This window comes from Argopecten irradians, chromosome 10 (genome assembly GCF_041381155.1).
Source record: "Argopecten irradians isolate NY chromosome 10, Ai_NY, whole genome shotgun sequence".
Taxonomy (NCBI): Eukaryota; Metazoa; Mollusca; class Bivalvia; order Pectinida; family Pectinidae; genus Argopecten; species Argopecten irradians.
In genome coordinates, this window is record NC_091143.1 from 11,462,137 (window position 1) to 11,485,676 (window position 23,540).

General features: G+C 34.8%; 1 protein-coding gene across 1 annotated transcript; it reads left to right on the forward strand.

Annotated features, from left to right (window-relative positions):
* The first annotated feature begins 1,639 nt into the window (after positions 1 to 1,639).
* LOC138332535 (neuropeptide receptor 15-like) lies at positions 1,640 to 15,676 on the forward strand. Its single transcript, XM_069280540.1, has 2 exons — positions 1,640 to 2,013; positions 14,138 to 15,676. The coding sequence occupies exons 1-2, from the start codon at positions 1,640 to 1,642 to the stop codon at positions 14,871 to 14,873; spliced, it is 1,110 nt and encodes a 369-aa protein (XP_069136641.1). The 3' UTR covers positions 14,874 to 15,676.
* Positions 15,677 to 23,540: the final 7,864 nt, after the last annotated feature.

The following is a 23,540-nucleotide window of genomic DNA, read 5'->3' on the forward strand; positions in this document are numbered from 1 at the left end:
TGACAATAGAATGATTTATTATAAAGAAACAAATATGAAGAATGAAACTTTAGTATGATAGAAAAACAATGCATTTGAATTATTGCTTATATGAAAATACATACATTATAGATTTTTTAGGAGTTTCACGGGTCTTTGATATTGGGTATTAGTTGATCTTTATTAGATAAAGGGATTACGAAACAAGTTGTTATTAAATATGAAGAATGAAACTTTATTATGACAGAAAAAAACCAAATCATTTAAAACATTGCTTATTTGAAAATAGTTATAGATCTAACAGGCATTTCGCAGGTCTTTACTACATTTTGTAAATTTCATAGCGGTATATCGATGAAAACAACATTTTAGAATACCGTTAGATACAAAATAAGTAAACAAGTCACGATATGCATTGTTCACCAGATGACACTTATTCCCACAGCATGGCTGTTTTTGGGATACTGACACCATCTTCTAATTGATACATGATCCGTGAATAACACGTTTTGTGGATAGCCACGAGCTCCTACCAGTATTATTCACGTGACAAACAATTCCAGCGCCAGCCAGCACGCGACACATTGGCGGTATGCATTTCAGAGCCGCAAATGCACATGACTGATTTTGCTTCGGCAAGCACCTGACCATATCATAATTGAATAAAATAAAAAAAAAAGAAATAAAAAATCTAATGAAATGTTGTGCATTTCAATTTTAACATGACTTTTTTTCAGTGAGGATGTGTGTATTAAACGACAGCACATTGGCTGCTAGCGAAGGTGTTCTAGGGTCAAATCAATACATCAAGTGCGGTACAGAGGCGGGCTCATATAAAGACGATTGATGGGCCAGGCTCAAGGGTTGCACGCCCATGCTGATTAGGAATACAATATCAGTCTATCCGAAAAAATATTTTGATTGAGGTGAAATCTATCCCGATGAAATAGTTTAGCATAATATCAAGGATTTTACAAGTCCTCTGTGATCCTGTAGGATTAGGAAATATTATTCAGACAGGAAACTGGTTATTCAAAAGCGATAGACTTTCACAGCAAACTCACGGGAAATGATCCGCTTTGATTGTTATTAGATAAAGGGATTACGAAACAAAGGGATTACGAAACTAGTTGTAAAAGAATGGTTACATGGCTTTCGCATATAGTGTTTTGCAACATACAGCTATAAAAAGTTAATAGTGACTGAAGTTGTCTGTGGATAAGGATACTATACATGTATTAACCCGACTCACTGCCGCTGAAGACTTGGTGGGAACTAGACGGTTGATTGATATTTCACATTGATCTTAACGCTATCATCCAGCGCTGATCTTCTATAGTGATTTTCCGGACAGTTAACCGAAATGTACGGGATTGCTCTTAGATCGACTATAAAAATAATGTACAATATTTTCTTTTGAAAATGAAATAAGAAATACTATTATTGAGCAAAGGAATTCATTGAAAGTTTCGTTTGGATTAAGTTGGAAATAATGAAAGTATAAAAGGATTAAACTTTTTGAAGTAAAATTACACCGGAAATGCCAATCTATGAAATCCAATGGCTAACTACACAGAAAATCGTAGTTGAAGAGAATGTATGCTTTTTCACGAGTAAAGATAAAGTGAAATTATGAGGAGTCAACATCGTTAAAGGCATCATGAATTCAACAACTAGCGAAGGACTGAATAATACACTAACAGACGGAAAACTTCCGAATGTCAGCACAACAAATATCATCGGATTCTCTCTGGCCTTTTTCATCGTTGGTGTCACAGGTATTGTTGGAAATACTCTTGTTATTTACATTATACTCGTTGACAAGAAGATGAGACAATCTATGACGAACATGCTCATTATCAACCTCGCGATAGCCGACGGGATTGTCCTAGTTTTTGGGATACCGGAAATCGTTCAATTTATGCTGAATCGAGGCTGGATCCTCGGGGAAGTGATGTGCCGATTGGAGCGAACGTTACTCGTAGTCGGACTATATGTGTCAGTTATGACTCTTGTATCTCTATGCATTGAGAGGTAAGTTATACACAATTTTAGTAAAGTATTTTGAAGTTAGAGCAATTGAGTAGTTCATATACACTGTTTTCGGCATATAATTTTTCTAATAAACACTATTTCAGTAATACAAACTCGATCGTGACTAATATTATATTCTCTTGAGGGTTTCGTTTGTTTAGAGTATCAAATTTCGGATATCCCACCACTAAACACCAATTCTTTAGTTGAAAGTTTGAAATCTGTGTATGCGACAATTGCATGGTTTTTGCGTCAGTTCGGTGGTTTCTTTCCAAGAACTCCGTTATTCTAGTTACATCATCTATCACTGACACTATATTGCATTTGCATATTATAGATTAATCTGCATTTGCGGGTTGGTATAGCGTGTTACGTCAGGTGTTTGCGAGCTAACGTCATAATCCACGTAAATTGCACTCACAAAATAATGGAGCTAACTGTATTATGCAAAGACGGAATGAATTGATTGTGAAACAAAATCACACGTTATCATATTATTTGTGCACAAGAGAATATACTTTGAAACAATATCGATAGTGAAGATCTCAATTTATTCTTTTTCGTGGATTGTTTTATCATCCTGGATTTATTTTTATAATGTTGAAATAATCTTACCAATCTATGGTGCATATACACACAGCAAGATTGAGATACAAATATTCAAGGAAAAGCGTTCATACCATTAAAAATTATAATGATAGTATTCCGCATGCGTTTCGCAATTCCAAGCGTCTTCTAAGCATCTTTTGTTTCGTAAAACATAATATTTTCACCAGTAACCACCTTTTCTCGGATACTTCTTATGCATTTTTCTCCCGAAGCAGTCGCCTTAATTACAAAGGTTGTATTTTTCCATGGATTTATTGACGTGAGTGAGTAACACTCGTGTCATTTTCATAGATTTGGTGGCGTGAGTGGGGAGCACATGTGTCATAACTATAAAATATGCAATCTAGAATTTAAAACGACACAATTTTTTAGTTGAAGTTTGATATTACTTTAATTGTCGTGCAATGTAAAATTCAGCATTTTCCATTGGCATCAGTTGTCGGAGAATCCTTACCTTCCAAGCAATGTTGATGATTTTAGAATACTGCAAACCAACGTATTTGTGCGTATCGGGGACATTTAGAAATCGCAAAACAATGGTTCAATCATATTTATATTAGAACAAATATGACGCTTAATCGTGAAGTGAAATCTATGCAAAAAGTAGTTTTTTATGGAAACGCGAAACGAGTTGTTCACAGAAACATGTCAATACCAAAACTGTTTTATCGCCGTAATTCCGAAATACACATGTTATAACTTACAAAATGTTAATTATAAGGCCATAGTGTGTCTTAATATATGTCAGAGAAAGATTTAAGATATTGCGTTTATCCGAAGTTCTCATCAATTATACATTTAAAGTGCATGTATTGATTAAACTTTGCTAATAAAGGTCGCATTGGCTTTTGGTATTGGTATGAACTATGGAATACAAGTCAAGAATACATGCATTATGTAGCTTACAATGGTCGGAAGGAAATGGAATTAGTAGCCATGAAAAAAACATCTTTCAAAGACTAGAAGCAAGAAATGTTAACGGCTCCAAGAAAGAACTTGTATCAAATTCCATCAAGGAGAAGGTTACATCAGTTAAACAAAATAGTTTTGCTATCTATAGATTCTTTAAGCCGAAATGGTAAGGAAGACAAAGGTTTTATCATTGTCATGTATAAAAAAATTAAAGATCAAAACGTAATGAATTATCTCGTAAATGAAAGGCTAAAGTGCTCGTAAATGAAAGGCTAAAGTGCAAACTGATTTTTTTTTTCATTGTCATTTGTGTTGGCGTACCGCTATCTACCCGGCGTTCTATTCTTTTTTTTTAATATACATTTTCCTCTGACCGTGAAATTCACAAAATTGAATCGCTTTAGAAATAAGTTGTTTACATTAATTTGACATTTTGTCTAAGACTGCGCTATCATGTCTGACATTCTACCAATCCATTATAAGTGCTAATGCTAGGTTTACACTATGTTCCCGGCGGCCACGACAGCCCCGTTTTAGGCCACCGTGGACAAAACGTGGTGACCGCGAGACAACGTGAGACAACGCAGAAGGACATGATAGTCAAACGTGAGCGGTCGTGATTACCGTGGATGCAGTGCCAGATTTTTAAACTGTCAAAAAATTTGCCACGGCAGTCACGGTACAGATGGTGAACGCCACAGGACGTAATAAAACGGCATTGACGTAACAAAACGTAACAGCGCGTGCGAGGCCGTAACAAAACTTCCAGACGGTCCGTGGTGGAACGGGCAAAAATCACGTTCCCTGGAATCTCAGGTTTGTCAAGGTTTTGACGGCAAGCCAAGCTGGATGATATCCGTTTTGATGCGTTCTATCAAGACACATCACGGCTTGTAGCGGTTGAAAGCCCAAACCTAATATTGTAAAAGGCAGATTAAGTGAGAACCATTACAGAAAAAAATTGCGTAGAAACACTTGGCTATTATAATTATATATTTCTACCAAATATGGTTAAGATTTTCTTTTCTTTTAACACATTTTGTAATTAAAACGTGTTTGAAATGACATTTTCGGCAATAAATATTGTTTCATTTGGTCCAAAAAAGCCCGGAATCAGACTTTCATCATTAATAAGCCTTGGCGGACCGTGAAAAAGGTATCGGAGCTTGATCAAAACGTGTAAAACGTAGCAGACCTCATCAGATCGTAACAGGACTAGAGAGAACGTAGTGTTATCCTTGATAGACCGTGCTAAAGCCGTAGTGTACCTTAAACTCCGGGAATAGCACTTTCCCTTGTATCCACGGTCCACCACGTAATCCGTAAAAGACCGTGGCAAAACTTCACAAGACCTACATGTAGCTCAACTTGAATACAGAGACAAAAATAGCGAAAATTCCACGGCGCAGCACGTTTCAGGCAAACGGAGCTACCGTGGTCGCCGGAAACATAGTGTAAACCTAGCATAAAATGTCTGACATTCTACCAGTCTATTATAAGTGGCTAAAATGTCTGACATTCTACAAGTCTATTATAAGTGGCTAAAATGTCTGACATTCTACCAGTCCATTATAAGTGGCTAAAATGTCTGACATTCTACCAGTCTATTATAAGTGGCTAAAATGTCTGACATTCTACCAGTCCATTATAAGTGGCTAAAATGTCTGACATTCTACCAGTCTGTTATAAGTTGCTAAAATGTCTGACATTCTACCAGTCCATTATAAGTGGCAAAAATGTCTGACATTCTACCAGTCCATTATAAGTGGCTAAAATGTCTGACATTCTACCAGTCCATTATAAGTGGCTAAAATGTCTGACATTCTACCAGTCTGTTATAAGTTGCTAAAATGTCTGACATTCTACCAGTCCATTATAAGTGTCTGACTAAAATGTCTGACATTCTACCAGTCCATTATAAGTGTCTAAAATGTCTGACATTCTACCAGTCCATTATAAGTGTCTAAAATGTCTGACATTCTACCAGTCCATTATAAGTGTCTAAAATGTCTGACATTCTACCAGTCCATTATAAGTGGCTAAAATGTCTGACATTCTACCAGTCCATTATAAGTGGCTAAAATGCCTGACATTCTACCAGTCCATTATAAGTGGCTAAAATGTCTGACATTCTACCAGTCTATTATAAGCTCTTAAATATGGCGAACACAGAGTCCACTCATATTTTTGTCCTGGAAAGAGCCATTAAAAATTGTGATAGCACGTAGATTCTACATGGAAGTGGGTCTAAATTCACCATATTCACATTCAACTTTAAATATTCACATATTTCACTTTACGTGTATAGAGTATGATACATTTTCAGCGCAATCATACAAAACTTGGTCCGATTATAATGCTACAAATAAGTAACTATGGAGTTTCTTTGATCATCCTGTCTTAGAAATGTCTTGTTTGTTCGCACATTGAATAGACTTCACTGGAAAAGTCTGTCAGTATTTTGTCGGAAATGACAAAATTATGATATACTTAGTAGGAGGAAACATGCATTTTTCAATATAATGGATTGCATGGGTCTCGAGTTTGTGATCTAGCTGAAGAGGGTAGTCGTTGACGTAGAATCTGAAACTCAGTACAGATAACATAGCACAGACTATGTTTTTTCTGTTTTTGTAATTATTGTGTTATTTGCAGTGTTGGCTATAAAACTTACGTTCCTCACAACATTACTTACCATTTACTTCATCTTAACAAACAAAACGCACGTTATGAAAACATCAAACCATGTCATTCATAAGCGGCTACATCTATATTACTAGTAAGTAATTTGAAGTTAAAAATGAAATTATCTTAAAACTCGAACGCTTATTTTACTTTGATTAACAATTTATGGTAAAACTAGAAATATGTTATCTTAATACATGTAACTCGTGTTACTGATTTACTCCGTGCAGAAGAAATACTGTAAACCAACTTATTTTTGTAGTGATATATTTTCGCGTGTCTATGCCTGTATCTACATCGCAATGATATATTTTTGCGATTTACAATCATTAGGTTATTGTGAACCTATGCATGGCCCTTTTTCATGGCGATTTATGCTCGCGATCTCCGCAAAATGCTCGAAACTTATTCGCATGCAAAAACTAATTGTTTAACAGTATGTTATCACATCAGAGAACCAAAATCATACTCTTTTGGGTACTGGTGGCTCTACATATTACCATAATGCCTCCACCTCTGGGTCGCTAGTTCGAATTCCATGAGGGGCCGTTGCCAGATACTGACAGCTGGCCGGTGTTTTTTTCTGGGTACTCCGGTTTCGCTTCACCATCAAACCTGCCACGTCCTTACGTGACCTTGGCTGTTAATTGGACGTTAAACTTAACAAACCATGAGACTTTGCCTCTAGTTTTACATTCTGATTATAAACACTGCAATGTGTATGGTATTTTTTTCTAGCTGTTTTTTTTTCTTAAATCATAAGACGGGTTACCGTTCTATAATTTTTGAATCCATATGTTCATTCTTGATTTTAGTTAAGTTTCCGTTCTATGACATCAAAGGTTGTCGTGGATATAATATGTTTCATGCGCTCGCAAACACTTGGCCCGAGGACGCCTAATGAGAGAGGTAAAGGGTCACCCATCAAGCAGGAGTATCGATGTGATCAAACCAAAGATCATGAATGGCTTATCATATCATGTGACACAAAATAAGCTAGATAATAGAAAGGGTTGCTGATGAAACAAAAATGCTTCGGGGTTGAGAAGTTAATTTTCATAGGGATGATTAGTACTCAGGAAAATTAATGCAAAAATAATGGTTGTTCCAATGGCATCGCAATATGCACAAAACAGAGAAATATTCGTGCTATCAAAATTTACACTAGAGTAGAAAGTTGCTTTAATATCCACGAGGTATAATCATGATCAAATTTAAGAACTGATTGCATTTTTATCCGATTTAAACTTCATGTGTCTTGATTAAAAATTATTGATTTATCAGTAGACATTCAATAAAATTTCCATTTTGGTAATTCAGTCCTTAGGGTGTCTGGGAAGAACCATTAGTAGTATATCAAGCTGAACGCAAATCCATGGCGATAAAGAAAAGGCATACCAATGTCCTTCATGCAATTCCCCGGGAAAGTTTAAAAGCCTCTGGCGGGAAGATACGCCGACATCGTCTAACGCAGATCAGATCAGTAGATCGTAGACAAGATAAGACAGTTGGTTAGGATGTAGTACTTCCTGTGTATATTTTATCTTGTTTTGCCGCCATAAAACGACGCCTATTAATCTCCATTGAAGGTGCGGTGTTCATTCGAAGACGGCGATATTACCTGACGTCTGATATTGGACACCTCAAATGTGTTTACGAACTATGCAAGACAAGTATATAGTTGTATTTAAAAGCAATACGGAATATCAATATATATGTCAAAACACAACATCGTAAATGTCTATTGGAACCCTTTGAGATTTAGAAATATCGGAGTTGGAAATCGGTAGGCTGAAGTAGTTGCATATTGTCCAGTTTGATCAAATCCATTCAAAGTCCATTACAATGTGTGTCTTGTGTATAATTCACCCGTCGTGTTTTTACAGCAGGGTTTTCTGCTTATTCTGAGTTGCCACTTTCATGTACTGTTTTAATTGCGATCTGCCTTCACCAAACAAAATTAATCGGTCGGTTATAGTTGTCCGTCACCAAGATGACGATCGGAGTTCGATTCTCCCCCGATTGGACGTGAATAAGTATGAGATCACTTTTCAAAGAACGAAGATTTTCACTCGGGATGTTAGTCCCTAGACCAAAATCCCTTTTATATTCGCGCCCAAGTGATATTTTAATGTACATGTAATATGATTCGCGATTGATTAAAATCAATAACCATGCTTTCACGTGTATTGTAAGTTAAAATCTACCACACGAAATAAAATGTCGACACAACTTTGGAGTTCTTCATCATTTAACTCTACATCAACACAATAACAACGTGAACCTCACGGACGATGAACCAACAACCAACTCATCAAATTTTAAAATATTATAATTGAATTCAATCTCGCATTCCCGAGGTGGAGGGCTTGTGATGATACATCGGGACATACCGTGTACTAACAACTTTGTCATCTCGGCCCCTTGTTTGCATCTTAAAATAATTAAATTCTGATATACTTCATCATTCTACGTCTGTTATCATCACTGTTTCATAACTTTTAATGTTTATTTCCACATTGGATAGTTTTGATGATTAAATATATTACTAATGTATGTTACTCTTGAAGTCTGTTATTCCACAAGCAAGTCTCATCTTTATCATCTAATTTAGGTAATTGCGTTTTGTAACAAAGCTATAACTTGTTTATTTAAGTGTGTGTTAGTTTTCAGATACAATGTATCTTGATTTTGCTGTTTAGCTTTCAAATATAACGTGAAATTCTACCATGATATTGACAAAACTTATGCTTTCCAATTCCTTCATGGTTTCTTTCAACAACCCATCAACAATTTATCTTTCTATATTAATATAATGCGTGTGATTTTGCATGAATCGTTAGTCAATATCTCTCCAGGAAAATGAACGTATAAATACCTAAATAATACTAAATTGAATTTATATACAGTATGATTGTCCATAGCATCCCATAATCTCTGTAGTGTGTCCAACCATCTGTTACGTTCTGACAGTTTTTCATAGTGGTCACAGTGGGGTATATCTCCTTCATCATGAATGACAGGCCTTCAAACTGCGTGTTTAATTAGATATTCTATAACGACATAACCATTTTTTTTTAATAAAATGGATACGTTGTATTGGGTCTTTGGGTATATATACACTCTGTAATAGTTTGTGAATCCGGAAAAAAGAGCTAGAAAGTGAAAACAAATGTGATCGATTTCAATACGTTGCAGTTCATTACCATGCCCAGAAATATATTCATTATATTCTTTTAATATATAATTAGTTTTCATTGATTTGGAAATTCATAATTTTACAAGTAGAAGAATTAGTCTTGGGCACAGGCCTTTATACCTTATATATGTTTAGATGGAAATACACAATTTGGCTTCGTAGTCTGACTGTATGTACTCATTTCATTGCTCTATAGACTTCATACATTTGAATGGCTAGTATTTAAAACATAAAATGTAAGATTTTAGCGCTTAAATCATTTTGAACAATTTAGCGCAATGGTGAATATGTGCGCTCAGAAGGATTGCAATTTGCGCAATATTATTTTACTTTTTTCAAACTTGAAATAAGCTAAATAATTATTACTGTTTAACATTAAAAGTTTACAAAAATACAAACTGACTAGTGGTATGCTACCTGACGCCGCATTCCAACACTTACTCTCACCCTTTCAACCCTTCTCTAGAAAAAGTAAGCTACATTTAATTGAGGCTACACGTTTTTTTAAATCAACAGAAAAAGTATAGGTGATATCAGAAGTATTTTTGTATATTTTATTAACTATAGCAAATGGTTTCATTCCCCAATATATCCATGATAAACAATAAATGGTGACAGTACATGTTGCATAAATTGCTCCGCACCACCGTTAAAAAGCCATATTTTTATAAATATACCTGCGTATACTGCCTTCGAGAACTTATCTGGAATCCATGACGTAAGAATGACGATAATGATATAATTTAACTGTCTTTCACACGATAGGGTTTTTTGAGTTATTTGTTTCTTATGCGGAGTTTCACCACAAATTGTAACATATAAAAACAGGTTATTCATATTTAAATCAAAAGCTTTCTATTAGCTTCTATACTGGGATGCATTTTCAACGAGTACGCCACTGTTCAAATTGATTGTAGTTACTTTGATTAAATAACGACAATATGTGGTCAATTATCTTGACATGTCAATGATTCATGGCGCCAAAGTTCCTCATTTGTTACAATATGTTTTAAATCAACGTCACATTGTGATAAATTTAGTATACACGTGACGGACAATATGCAATACCTAAAACGTTCACGTCATTATTAAGTGTATTACTGGTCATTTCTATGCATGTCGGCGATAGTGTGATTTGTTATAAGTTAGCCGAGCCAATCAGCGGAAACAACGCAATTATTGAAACGTTTAGGAAATACGGCAACTTGGATTGTAAGATTTCTCTATCTATCTCAGGGGAAACGTCAGTAAATCAGCCGGTGTAATGAAAATTCGAAAATAAAGTCCCCAGGGACCCAGCAATGTTAACAGACGTCAGAATGGATAGAATAGCATTAACTTATAGGGATCCTCCCGCCATAATAACACTAACTCGTTATGAACAAGATGGGAAGGGATACACTGTTTTAATAATATTATGTTATACGGGACGATTACTTTGACACGAGAATACTAAATGTGTCATGGTTGAAAAAAGAAGCAGTTTGTAATTTTCTAATTACACAATCTTCGCCGTAAGGCAATACGAATACCTACGGAACCATTTGAAGAGGTCGCGTTACCACATTATCGAAATGGTCAAATGGTCTAATGATCAATTTTGCTCGACCTTTATCTTTAGGTTCCGTGTTCAAAGCTAATATTAAGCAGTTGGCAAATACTGAATGCACAATCTATTCTAAATGAAAACTGTTTACGTCCTTAATTCAATTAATCTTACTGTTTGTACGTGTTAAAGATATAAAGCAACCTAACAATGGTGTCATATGTGTTTGATATTCTGACATTCAGTTGCTTATATTTAGTAAGTAAAGCACTGTAAAATCAAATATAAAATGTCTATCGATTTATGTCACATATTTATGAAATGTCTATCGATTTATGTCACATATTTATGACAGGTAGTCGAGAACGCTCTCGGTAAATAAAATGATTACGTAAAACCATTATATCGGGAAATATAAATGGATAAATGACGTATTCAAACATTGTGTTTCGTTCGAACGCCTAAAAACCATATCATTCGATCAATAGTCACCAAGCTCTAAATGAGTTGCTGAATCGTTGGTTTACTTTGAACGGTCATTGGTGAATAAATGTGATGGCAAATTATTCAAATATTTGATCAAATAATTTTTTATGTAAATACTGGAATGCAAGAATCAATATTGCTCAAAAGTACAGTTCTTTGATTAGGAAAGGATGTTCAAATATGTTTTCTTTGGCGTTCGCCTTCTTTATTTTTGCTCCAAGAGCGTTGGTGTGTAGATTGTGCTTTAATATGAGACCGTAAGTCGATTTGAGTATAATGAAATCATTAAGGACAAAACAAACAAGTTATATGTGCCATATTGTTTTATATTCGCTAATAAATGTTACTCACAACCAATATTTACAGACATTTTGAGAATTGCAATACTTACAATGCATTAGTTGTGATCGGGCAGGTGACCAACCGCAAATTATTTTCGATCTGGGCAATAAAGATCAAACGTAAGGCAACTGCTTACTTACACTGTCATAACCGTGTACGGTGTAATTAAAACATGCAATGTTTTCTATATGTATGATATTTGGTTTAAACAAGAAGTCCTTTAAGAAATAAGTGTATGCTTAAATTGTTGCTTATTATAAATTTCCATACAGAATTAATTTTGAAAAGTTTTCAAAGTTCTTATTTGTCAATATTATAGAATATAGTGCGGTATAATTTTTCAGAAAAGTAAGTTGAGGTATGACTTCCCAGAAAAGTAAGTATGCGTTCTAAACGATAGTTGTCATTAATACATCTAGGTCAAAACTTATTCAAGCATGGAACGAGCACATGTCCCTACAAGAGGCAGCATTTTATCATCAGCAGGCATTGAATAGTCATGGCTTCCCATCATATATAAACAAAATAGTTCAATACGACCATGACCCCGACCGCAAATGTAACCGCGGTTGTCCGCGATCTTCATTTGCGTCGCCGTTCCTTCTATCAGTAATCAATGAGGTGAAGCGGTGCTCGTTATGTGTCATGTATTAAACATAAAAACACTTGGTGATGAAAATATTTTAACGCAGATCACGTTTTTATAAAAAGTCAATTCTGCTTAATTTATAGGTATTCTCTACGGGAAGAATAGTGTGGTCTTAACCGCTGATAATAAAACATGTTTCATCGATTTTGTATGATTTACTGACATATATTTTTCGCTATTCATTTTTGGGCGGAAGTGTAGCTAATGTACCATGCATGTGTAATTTCGTTATTTTGAATTCGACCACGAAATAAGCAGTTTACACACACCGAGTAAGTGTATTTACACTGAATACATTGTATATAATTTATTCACAATAACTTTATGCATGCTGCCTCCACAAGATTAAAGATAGCCTCTGAGTGATATTGGATTGTATATTAATTATTAGTTATTAATTATTAGAGAGCGTATTTATTACTCGTTATCATTATCTTATGTTACCAGCCCTAAGCTAATGTTGCACAACTTATTTTATAATAACATTTGATAGCAGTAAATATTTCAAGATATTGAACGCTATGATCAGACTCTAACGTAGTTTGCCATTTATATCAATATCATGTAAATATAGAGAAGAGTCTGGATCGCGTCCGTGCTGAGCTTAATAAAGCGAAAAATTCTATTGAAATCTATAAGCGTATAAACGTAGTACGCCTGCCACCTCCTTGATTGGTAATTCACAGTTTTTCGTCACCGATAAGGGAAATTTCCATGACTGGAAAAGCTATTCTTTGTCAGTTGTGACAGCGAACAAGCTTGAGAATTCACTATTTGGCAAAATTAACCTATACTGAATAACTATAATTACAAGCCAATAGTGTCTATCCCTAGAGAGCTTGGATATTGTATTAGACTCTGTCAGATAGACTTATAAATGACATCGCACGCGGATCCCCGGTCAACGAAACTCGTCCATCCCAACCCTGCCAATTTAAAACCGGTAGAAAAAGCAAACCGCAATCGACACTTCCGCCGTATTTGCCATGTTGATGCACCGCCGCGGGAAGATTACATTGCAATTTCAAACAATTATCCTCGTCGAATCATGTTAATTTAGCGTGTCAGTTTCATTAAGAAGGTATGATTACAGTTAATGCAGACATTCTACCATTTTGGTTTCATTTCATTGCAAGAATTTTATGAATGAAATAGCCAATTTAAAACCAATATGGAGTATTGATTTTTGTGTAAAATATGTCGCCTTATTTTTGAATGATGCATGTACATTGATAACACAAGTAATAATGTGGTTAAATGGCAAAAAATGCATGTAGAGTTGATTTGCGGAACGCATCCTAACATCCTCGATATTGAAAGGGTTACTATCACTTACGTCATAATTACCCCTGGAATATGTTATAGCAAAGGTAATTCGGTCTTTACATGTAAATCAAAAGGATCAAATTAAGGTACATTGTGGTTGAATTTTTTTATGTTGGGCGTTGCTCTCTCTATATAATCTTAAAAGGAAGTCTATGTAGGCCCATGAGGGGTTGATATAACGTCAGTGTTAGCAACCACTGAAGTATCGAGGATGACAGCCTAATGGAGAGTTGATAAATTAAGGGATCGGACCAGTCTACTTGACGGATGTCATGATTGCTGGTAAATGAGTTGAAGTGAGGTTTAGTATGAATGAAAAATACATACATTCAACGGGATGTTACAGTATACTTTTATTTCTTTGTTTCAGATACATCGCCATCATCTTCCCTATCAAAGCTCACTTGATGTGCACCAGGCGACATACGTTTATTGTCATCGTGATAATCTGGACACTTTCCATCGGTTGCGGTAGTCCAACTCTACTCTTTAACCGGGTAGTTTCTAATGACAGATACCAGGGCACAGTAGAGTTCTGTCAGATTATACTACCAGGCCATGGCATCAGTAGTTATCTACTGTATAAATACGTGGAAGCGGCATTGTTCTACTTCCTCCCGCTCATCATCCAAGTGATCTGCTACATCGTCATTGGTAAGACTTTGTTTATGGGGGTTGAGGAACTCCATGGCAATGGCCGCCAGAACGTTGACCAAAAACGTCTGTCAGACGCGTTAAAACGTCGCAGAGCTGTGGTAAAGATGCTGATCGCTAGTGTGCTTATTTATTTTCTCAGTTATTCTCCGCATCAGATTCTCCTTGTGTACAACACGTTCTGGCGCTCATCCTTCCAGGACACATGGGTGTATCTTGTCTTCGTTACTATTCTTGCCTATGTGAACTCGGCTGCGAATCCTATTCTGTATTGCATCTTCAGTCAAAACTTCAGGCGACATTTCGCCGAATTGCTTTTGTGTTGTTTTAGATCACGCGATGATGCGTCGAATGGTAAAAATAATGTTCTTACGCTAAATTCTGAATACACCATTCTGTTGAAAAGAAATACAAATACTAGTAAGAACCAGTACGGCGTCAGCGATGTTTAATGAAAAATCCCTATTTAAGTGTTTTTATCCTATGGACGGCTTCATTTTCCCGAAAACTATATATCGCGTCTTAATTTCAACATATATTTTCTAGCATATTTACATTTCACAATTAAAGAGGTTATACAGAATTAAGAAAGATAACTGCTGGTGTTTTCGAAAAGCAACTGAATGCCGAATGTGCTACTAACATATTGTACAATTCCAATTGACAAAACGGCATCCAAGTGTCACATTTGTGATGTTTTGAATTGAAACATTAGCTGCCGTCCTTGGCAAATATTTTTTGACAAGACGGATCGACTTAACTATCATTGGAGCAGTTAAAAAGACAGAAATGGAAAACAGCGACATAAATATCTGAAAGTTCTCTATCTATGTTTGTAATAAATGAAATGTATGCGTCATTGTATACCACTAAATCTTCTGTTGGCAACGTGTGATGAAAAGCACGGCTTATGCCACAGCCAAGGCATGCTTACCAACCAACCAAATCATGTGCTAATGAAAAAAACATGGAAATGCCCTAAACAAAACATGCTCAACAACAACCGTTCGACGGCTGCGTGTAGACGTCACTAGAACTACTGTGTATTTGCTGGTGATACAAAACTACTTTGCACTATATATAAACAGTTAAAAGGCGTGAAATTCAAATAATCCACATAAATTGTACATGATTTCAGTGCAATGCTTCTAATGTTGATGCAAAAATGGAAATATCTATATCATATCCTAACCAGATAAAGGTTATCGAGTATCTGTGTGTTGATTTTTTTTTTTTTTTTTTTTTTGGGGGGGAGGGGGGGGGGGTTACTCAATACTCAATGATGTGAAAACACTATGGGTTACGAATATATGTATCAAATTTTCTGTACGTTTCATATGAGATATTTGGCTCTCGGAAACTCACAAAAATGATATCTTTTAAATCCTGTTTCATAAAATTTCATATAAAATGAGCACTTTTTAACGATACTTTAAGTTTGTAAATGCTGATGTTCAATTATGCCTCTACACTCTAGATGTAAGCATTTGTTTACTACTAAATCTATCTCTTATTATACGAATATCGACTTTCATGTGAATAAGGTGATCTATCACCCCGTGGCAGTGATTATGACCCGATAACGAAGGTATTTATCAATACCCATTTCGCTATTCCGTCTTTGCATATTACAGAGCTAGCTCCCTTGCGGGTAGGTATCGATTGTTACGCCATTTTCTCCGAAACGTATGACGTTATGCTCGTCACAATTAATACCTACCCGCAAGTGCAGATAACTCTGTAATATGCAAATTCGGAATACGTGTATTTCGGTAAGAAATGTGTTAACCTCGAAACTGATTGTGACGAAAAATTTCAACATTTGGGTACAATTTTGAGGTTATGCAATCTTATTTCTACCACAATTGGTGCTGTTATTCAACTCTCAGGGTATCAAATAAACGATGCAGCTGTTGATTAATAATTTTTTTATACCACACGTGGTATAAACTATGTACGCATTCTGATGGCTCACACGATGAACTTTGACGTCTTTCTCAGTGTCGTATCATCTTTTGTCAACGTCATCAATAATCGAGTGACGTCATGCTATGCTGTGAACGCCGCTTTACACCAAAACTGCTGTTGGATTTAGTACTTATCCTCGTCGTATTTCTATCGGCTAAAATCGGATATTATTGTGGTAGAAACAGGTCACACGACTTTTGGTTGTTGGATATGGAATTTATTCCACACTCGTCAGTTATTTTTTTAAAGTTACAAAAGACACATGCTTAAGCTCGTGTCTTTTGTAACTTTTAAAAAATAACTCACTCGTGTGGAATAAATTCCATATCCAATAACCACTCGTTGTGTAACCTCTATATCAACACGCGTTAACGTCACAATACCTGGTGATTTTCTGGTAAATATGGTGTTGTATAAAAAATAATAAAAAATAAAGCGTACAGCTAAGCTGTTTTTTGAACGTTTGATATAGTTACTAAATGACAGATTTCAAAAGCTTAAAGACAGCACAGAAATAATAAGCGATCGGTCCAAACTATATGAATATATCAGAATTCATTTTTCCGACGATGTTAAAATGATCGTTTAGAAGTCTGTAGTCAAGTCACTCCTTGTCAAGTAATACCAATATCAATTGCTGTTGTTCATCATGATGAAATATGTTTCCGTCTTTTAACGGTACATACAACGCAATTATAGGCTGGGTATCCGTTTCGGGATCAATGACATTTTAAGAAGAAAAGTGCAGTTTGGTGCTAGCATGTTCTATTGTTATAAAACAAGACTCCAGTGTCCACTCACTGTGAGATCTCTGGCTCGTTCACACCCGAGCTATCACAAGTGATTTGTATGAATAAAGTTTATAGTTTTAAAATACCGATAAAGTTGCCTCGTTCATGCAGAGAATAAACAAAACAAACTTAAGAAAATGTATGTGTCCCCCTGAGACTTATCAATGGTACAAAGTGCCATCGGAGTCGACCAGAGCATATACAATGTACTCCAATGATGACACGCAAGTCTAATCTTTTGACACATATCAATGAAAGTTGAAAAGAAGATATTTTTTTCTCCTAACAAATGCAAATTTTATAAAAGAGATCGAGATGCGGCTTACTTAACACACAAATGCATTTACATTATTACTGCAAACAAATTTTCTTTCGTAGTTACATATTTTTGCGATAACCATTTCAAAACAGGTTCACGAAGATTATCATTTGCGGATTAAAGACAATGACTGATAATTTCAGTATCAATGATGTAGAGTTTAGTTCGCGGTGATCGCTAAATTTGCGAAAGTAAATGGCACGCGAAAAAGAAGTTGGTATACAGTATCAAGAATTGGAGATACTGCAAAACAATTTATTTTAGCGTTTGATTTACTTTCGCGGAAAAAACTCGCGATAATCCATTTGCGTGAAAGACTGTGCACTAGACATACAATACCGTAAATATCAGTGTAAATCACGAAATGTAATCGCCGCAAACATGTTTTTATTCTATTATGATATTGTTATATCACAACATTGCTATTGTAATGAGAAAGGCTGATATGAATGGTAATTGACATGAATTTAATTGTCGAGACCGCTCTTTCGGAATCCCTTGGATTTTTTTAATTTTTTTTTTCATTTTGTTTATACATTGTATTTCTTAACATTAAATGCCCGTTGGCTGTTGATCCAGATCTGTAACACCAGCACATGTCGGGTACAGAACCAAGATAATAGTATATACAGTTAAAGTATAGGGTTGAGGGATATAGCAAAAATCTGGTTGCCCGAGACTTGTCTATTAATAAACAAGAAATATACCAGTTCGAGGGAAACCAGAAATGTGATATATCACTCAATCCCATACTTTGACTGTTTTAATATACCGATATCTACAAACTGTACGTTCATGTACATATAAAAGATATTTCCACTGATCCTATTACATTTTTCACACACCTCTCACTTACATGTACAAGATAAACATGATGATGTGTTCGGTATTTTTTACGCCAACTACATGTGGTAATTGATGGTGTGACCCCTCACCTTGAATCTGATGGGTTCGACGAAAAAACCCCGAGTGCAGGTGTGTGCTAGCTTAAAGGGGTGTGATAGTTCAAAAGACTAACACACAGCTGAGCGAGGTGTTTGGAAAAACTGTAGGGAGCTTAGAAGTCAATCTAACAAAATAGCTGTTATTAAGTGTAAATAAAGTAGAGGTATATTAAGAGTGTAAGCTCTGCACCCGCAAAATTAATTTCAAATTCAATTTCTGTTTACATCAAGTCATACTGATACCTCAGTTTCCATTGAAAAAACCCTCTTCTTTTCGTTAGTCATTTCCCTGAAAAAGCCACCCACGCACACTGATAGTTATTTGAATTTACATTCAGATTGATAGTATTTTTGGAAACGAATCAAGAATGGGGTTCTATATTTAGATGTTTCGGTAGTGAAATCAAATAGCATTTATTTGATAACCAAATATAGAACTCAAGTATCTGCCGAGACGCTCATAAACTCTGTCTAGCGAGAAATGCAATACACAAAATCAGAAGACATTCGTAATAGGAAAGACATTCGTAATAGAAAAGGCATTCTAAAAATAGTCCCAATTTCCATTAAATTTTACTATGTGAAGCCGTATTAGATGTGAATCTATTTACAATAAATACTAGATTCTTTCCTTTTACCAAGCTCAATGAAGAGCAACATTTGGAGTTTTGTGCACTTGAAGAGAAAAACAAATGCAACCCAACTGTATTTAGGAAAAGTAGTCAATGTAATCTTGAGCATTTTCTTTGGATTAAAATATATTGTTACATCATGACCTAATATCATTAAGCAGAATTCGAAGATGTCGCGACAAAATGGTGGTCTCCGCTGGGAAATGTATTTTGTTGTAGTTATGTGATAAATAGGTATCTTAAAATTGTGTTCTTATGTGGAACTTCTCTGGAATTTTTTATTTTCCTTCGCCGAGGCTCGCCAAAATAAAGGAAATTCGTAGACTCTTTTCATAAATTCACAAATGAAATGAACACTCATTAATATGTCATAAAACACCGAAAGTTACCAACCTTTTGGGAATAACTATACTTACAATGCACATGTTTTAATTTTACATGTGCAAATAAGAACTAAATGTGATTTTTTGCAGTACTGCCATAATGATTATATCCACGTCTGCAGTTCTGTGGTGAAAAGATTATATATTGTCCAATCATGAAGCCAATTGGTGGCCTACATTATCTTTTCAAAATGTGACGCTATTATGAGTATTTTAAAGTGACTTCTGCAGGGAAATTTTCATCTAAACATACATATATGAAAAAAAGAACGTTTAACCTGCATAAGATTTGTGTTGTAACTAGTGTTTAAAATACATCCTACATGTTTGTCTGTCCATTTGAATAATTTTCACATCTAAATTCATCAAACCTTATTTGCTTTTGAATCGATTAACGAAGAAAAAAATAAAATGTCAAATTTTAACCCATTTATGGCATATATATATGATATCCTTTATATATATGGTACTACCTTGGCAGCATTTACATGTATACCATATCAGGGGTATCAAATGTGGATTTTTGTAAAAGAAAGTAAATCATTGGTACTTATTTCCCTAGCGAGACTTTCCTTTTATTTACAGTGACTACGATGGGACCGATTTACGCTCTCTAGTGATAGCATCGGCGGCTCTGACAAGCGCAAGTTCGATCCGTCACAATTCCTTTAAGCATAACATACACAACCAACGGTTGTGTCAATTTGCACGTAAATGGACGACTTGTTACCAGTTAAGAAATTGATTACGGTTGACTAATGTTCCGTGTTCAATAATTCCTGATTGAAAATATTAATCCTGATGTATTTGAAAGCAATAAAAATCCGAAAGTTATTGGAAATGTGACAATAAATTTGAACATAACAAAATCACATAGAAAGTTTTAAGCGTGTGGCGTGAATTAGTGTCATTCTAGAGAAGAGCAAGCTCAAATCTGTCGACAATTGCAAAGTATTCTATCGTGATGGATTGACTTAAAGGAAGAGAAAAATAAATGTTGCCTCTTTCCGCTAACAGCGCAGTTTGAGTAGAAACTCAAGTAATCCTAGACCTAGAAACTCTTTAACAGTTAAATGGTAATAATTGACTGCACTGTCACGCACATTTTTGCAGTTTAACGACTTTGGAGAATAAAGACTGGTTCATTAACTTAAAACGTGTTGATAGTTTTACACGGTAATGTGGTATAATGAATCCCAAGTCGAGTATATTATACCTTTTCCTTATGCATATGTCATTTTGAATTCAAATATCGCACCTCACAAACACAATTATAGACAACCACATTTGTTTGGTTTTTTTTTAGTTTTAGAAAACAGAAATCGCACTTAAATCATTAATCACAGGGCATCCAGTTTACACTTTACCTTTAGCAGTTTCAGAAGTCAAATGTCTATTTCTCAGAAATCTGAAGAACCATAGCATATGACAAATGAACGTGTGCTTCCCATCCTAGAGTCAAATATGACAAATGAACGTGTGCTTCCCATCCTAGAGTCAAATATGATTTTTAGGAGTCAATAACATACTATCAAGGGTTTACTGAATGCTATGTTATGATTATAAATAATTAAAGTCCCAATATCCATATCTGTCTTTTTTCATGATGAAGTAGGATTTTGAAAACAATCCTGTTGTAGATCCTGCAGAGATAGGACTAAATCAAAGTCAGGAAACTTTTGATAAAAAATATCATATTTATATTGAAAATTTTCTAGGTGAGTCTCATTTAGTGAAACAAGCGGAACATAGCCGACATTGTAACGTCATTGCCGAAAAAGTCATGTAACTACCGTAACTATTGAGCGCCTTCTGTCCGAACTCTTCCGAGAACGGGTCATCAACTTTCCGAATTCCGTTCGGCAATAATCGTAATTTCCATGTCGACCAGTTTAAAATGAAGACATGGTTACAAGTATCGGCTTTCAAGAACTGCTGTAATTAAGAGTTATTAAGTTATTAAGAAATTATATTCTTTGATTATGACTTGATTTCAACTACATCGATAAATACTAACTATATCGGGATGGAATCTAACTTGACTTTTTGTTGATAGTAACATATAGTGTGGCTTTAACCATTGCAATAATTAATTTGAAACTTTGTGCCTCTATTAGGGTTGGTTATCGTGAGAAAAATATTAATAATTCTTTAAATAATAAATAGTCTGTCTTCCCCTGCGAAAGTTGATGAATAATTCATGAACATTTATTAATTATTCATGAATAAAATTCATGAATATTCTTCAATTATTCATGAATATTTCCATGCAGTTCATGAACTTTACACTTCATGAATAATTTAGGAAAAAATAGTTAATCAACATTTATAAATCCTTTCATTCATGAATTCATGCATGTTCATGAATCCTTTCATTCACATATTCATGAACATTCATGAACAACCCATTCATGAAAATTTATAAAAAAGTTCATGAATATTTCAAGAATATTCTTGAACTTAACACCATCATGAATTATCATGAATATTTATTCGTGATAATTCATGAGTTATTCTTGATCTACAAAACCCAGAATTATTCATTACAATTCATGAATATTCATGAAAATTGCATTAGGAGTCAGCAGCATCTGAATTTCAAGAACTCTACTGGGGGTCCAGAATTGAAATTTTCTATCAAACCAAGGACAATTCTATTGGAATCCATTTAATATTTGATAATTCTTATGACAATTGGTATAATCCATATATTATTATATAACATCAAGAGAGTTTAACATGAAATCACAAACAGTTTACTGTGTTCATTATATTTTCATACTGTCACAGATAAGTGTTACATACCACAAAATCTGTTTTCAGTAAAGCATGATAATTAAGATGGACAATTAATTCAATAACATTTGACAAAATTTCATAAACCAATATCTATGATATAATCACTAAAGCAATATCAGTGTGCAACAATTTCATGCTGTAAAAGAACTGCAGACAAATTAAAACTTACTGAAAGTGTTCATCTGTGCTTAAAGAAATCCAAGAATGGAATAATACGTTCACTAATGTGCCAAAACTTCCATTTTAAGATGAATAATGTTCCCCCCTTCCACACGCCAGCAGATACAGCAGCCATTTTGGATTGTGACGGTTTTGGCGGGAAATGTATATAGAAGTCATGTGACTCATGTGGTCATGTGACAAGTCATGTTACTTCAGTGGATATTCATTGAAATTCATAAAAATAATGAAATGGCTTGTCAAGAATCATTCATGAAGTTGTATGCATAACTGATATTCATTAAAATTCTTAAAATGAAACATTTTCATTCATTTTGAAGAATTTTAATGAATATATGTCATGCATAACACTTCGTGGATAATTCTTGACACATTGATAATGAACAATCATGAATATTTCATGGATTCATAAAACTTCATGAAGGGTTCATGAGAGTCATTTGATGAATATTCATAAACTTTTTTCATGAACCGCAATCTGCTAATATTCTTCAAAGGTTCATGAATCATTCATGAATACCATCTCGCAGGGGTTAACTTTAATATGCCAATTATTAAAAAAAAAATAGAATTAAAAAACCCCACACCGAGTGTTGTGTTACATTGGACTATGAAAGTACGAAACATCCTGTTTTGTAACATGTCCCTTTTGCACATCTCTATATCATTATGTATATTATACAGTCGGATCTATTAAAAATGAAGTAACAATTGTTCAAACTGCCTGCATCTTCTCATACAGTTTGGTATCGCTCTGTTATGTTGACATCAGTAAATCAATACATGTATCTCAGACTTTCTCTTGATAGTTTGATAATGTACACGCACAATGTTGCGTTCTAATAGGTATATAAGGGAAAACAAAGGAAACGTAATAGTCTGCAAATCATATGGTATCACGTGATTCCATGCTCGTCATCACTTAAGGAACTGCATAAAAGTGCCAATGTGATACTCAAAATAAGGTAGTTATATAGTGTCAAATCTCTGTCTTGAAGAGGTCCATATAGGCCTAGCACGTTGTCGAATTCTTTGAATTGCTCAATACAATTTATTGAAATGAAATTTGAAACTTAAAAATCTGTAAGTCTATTAGGAGCTAA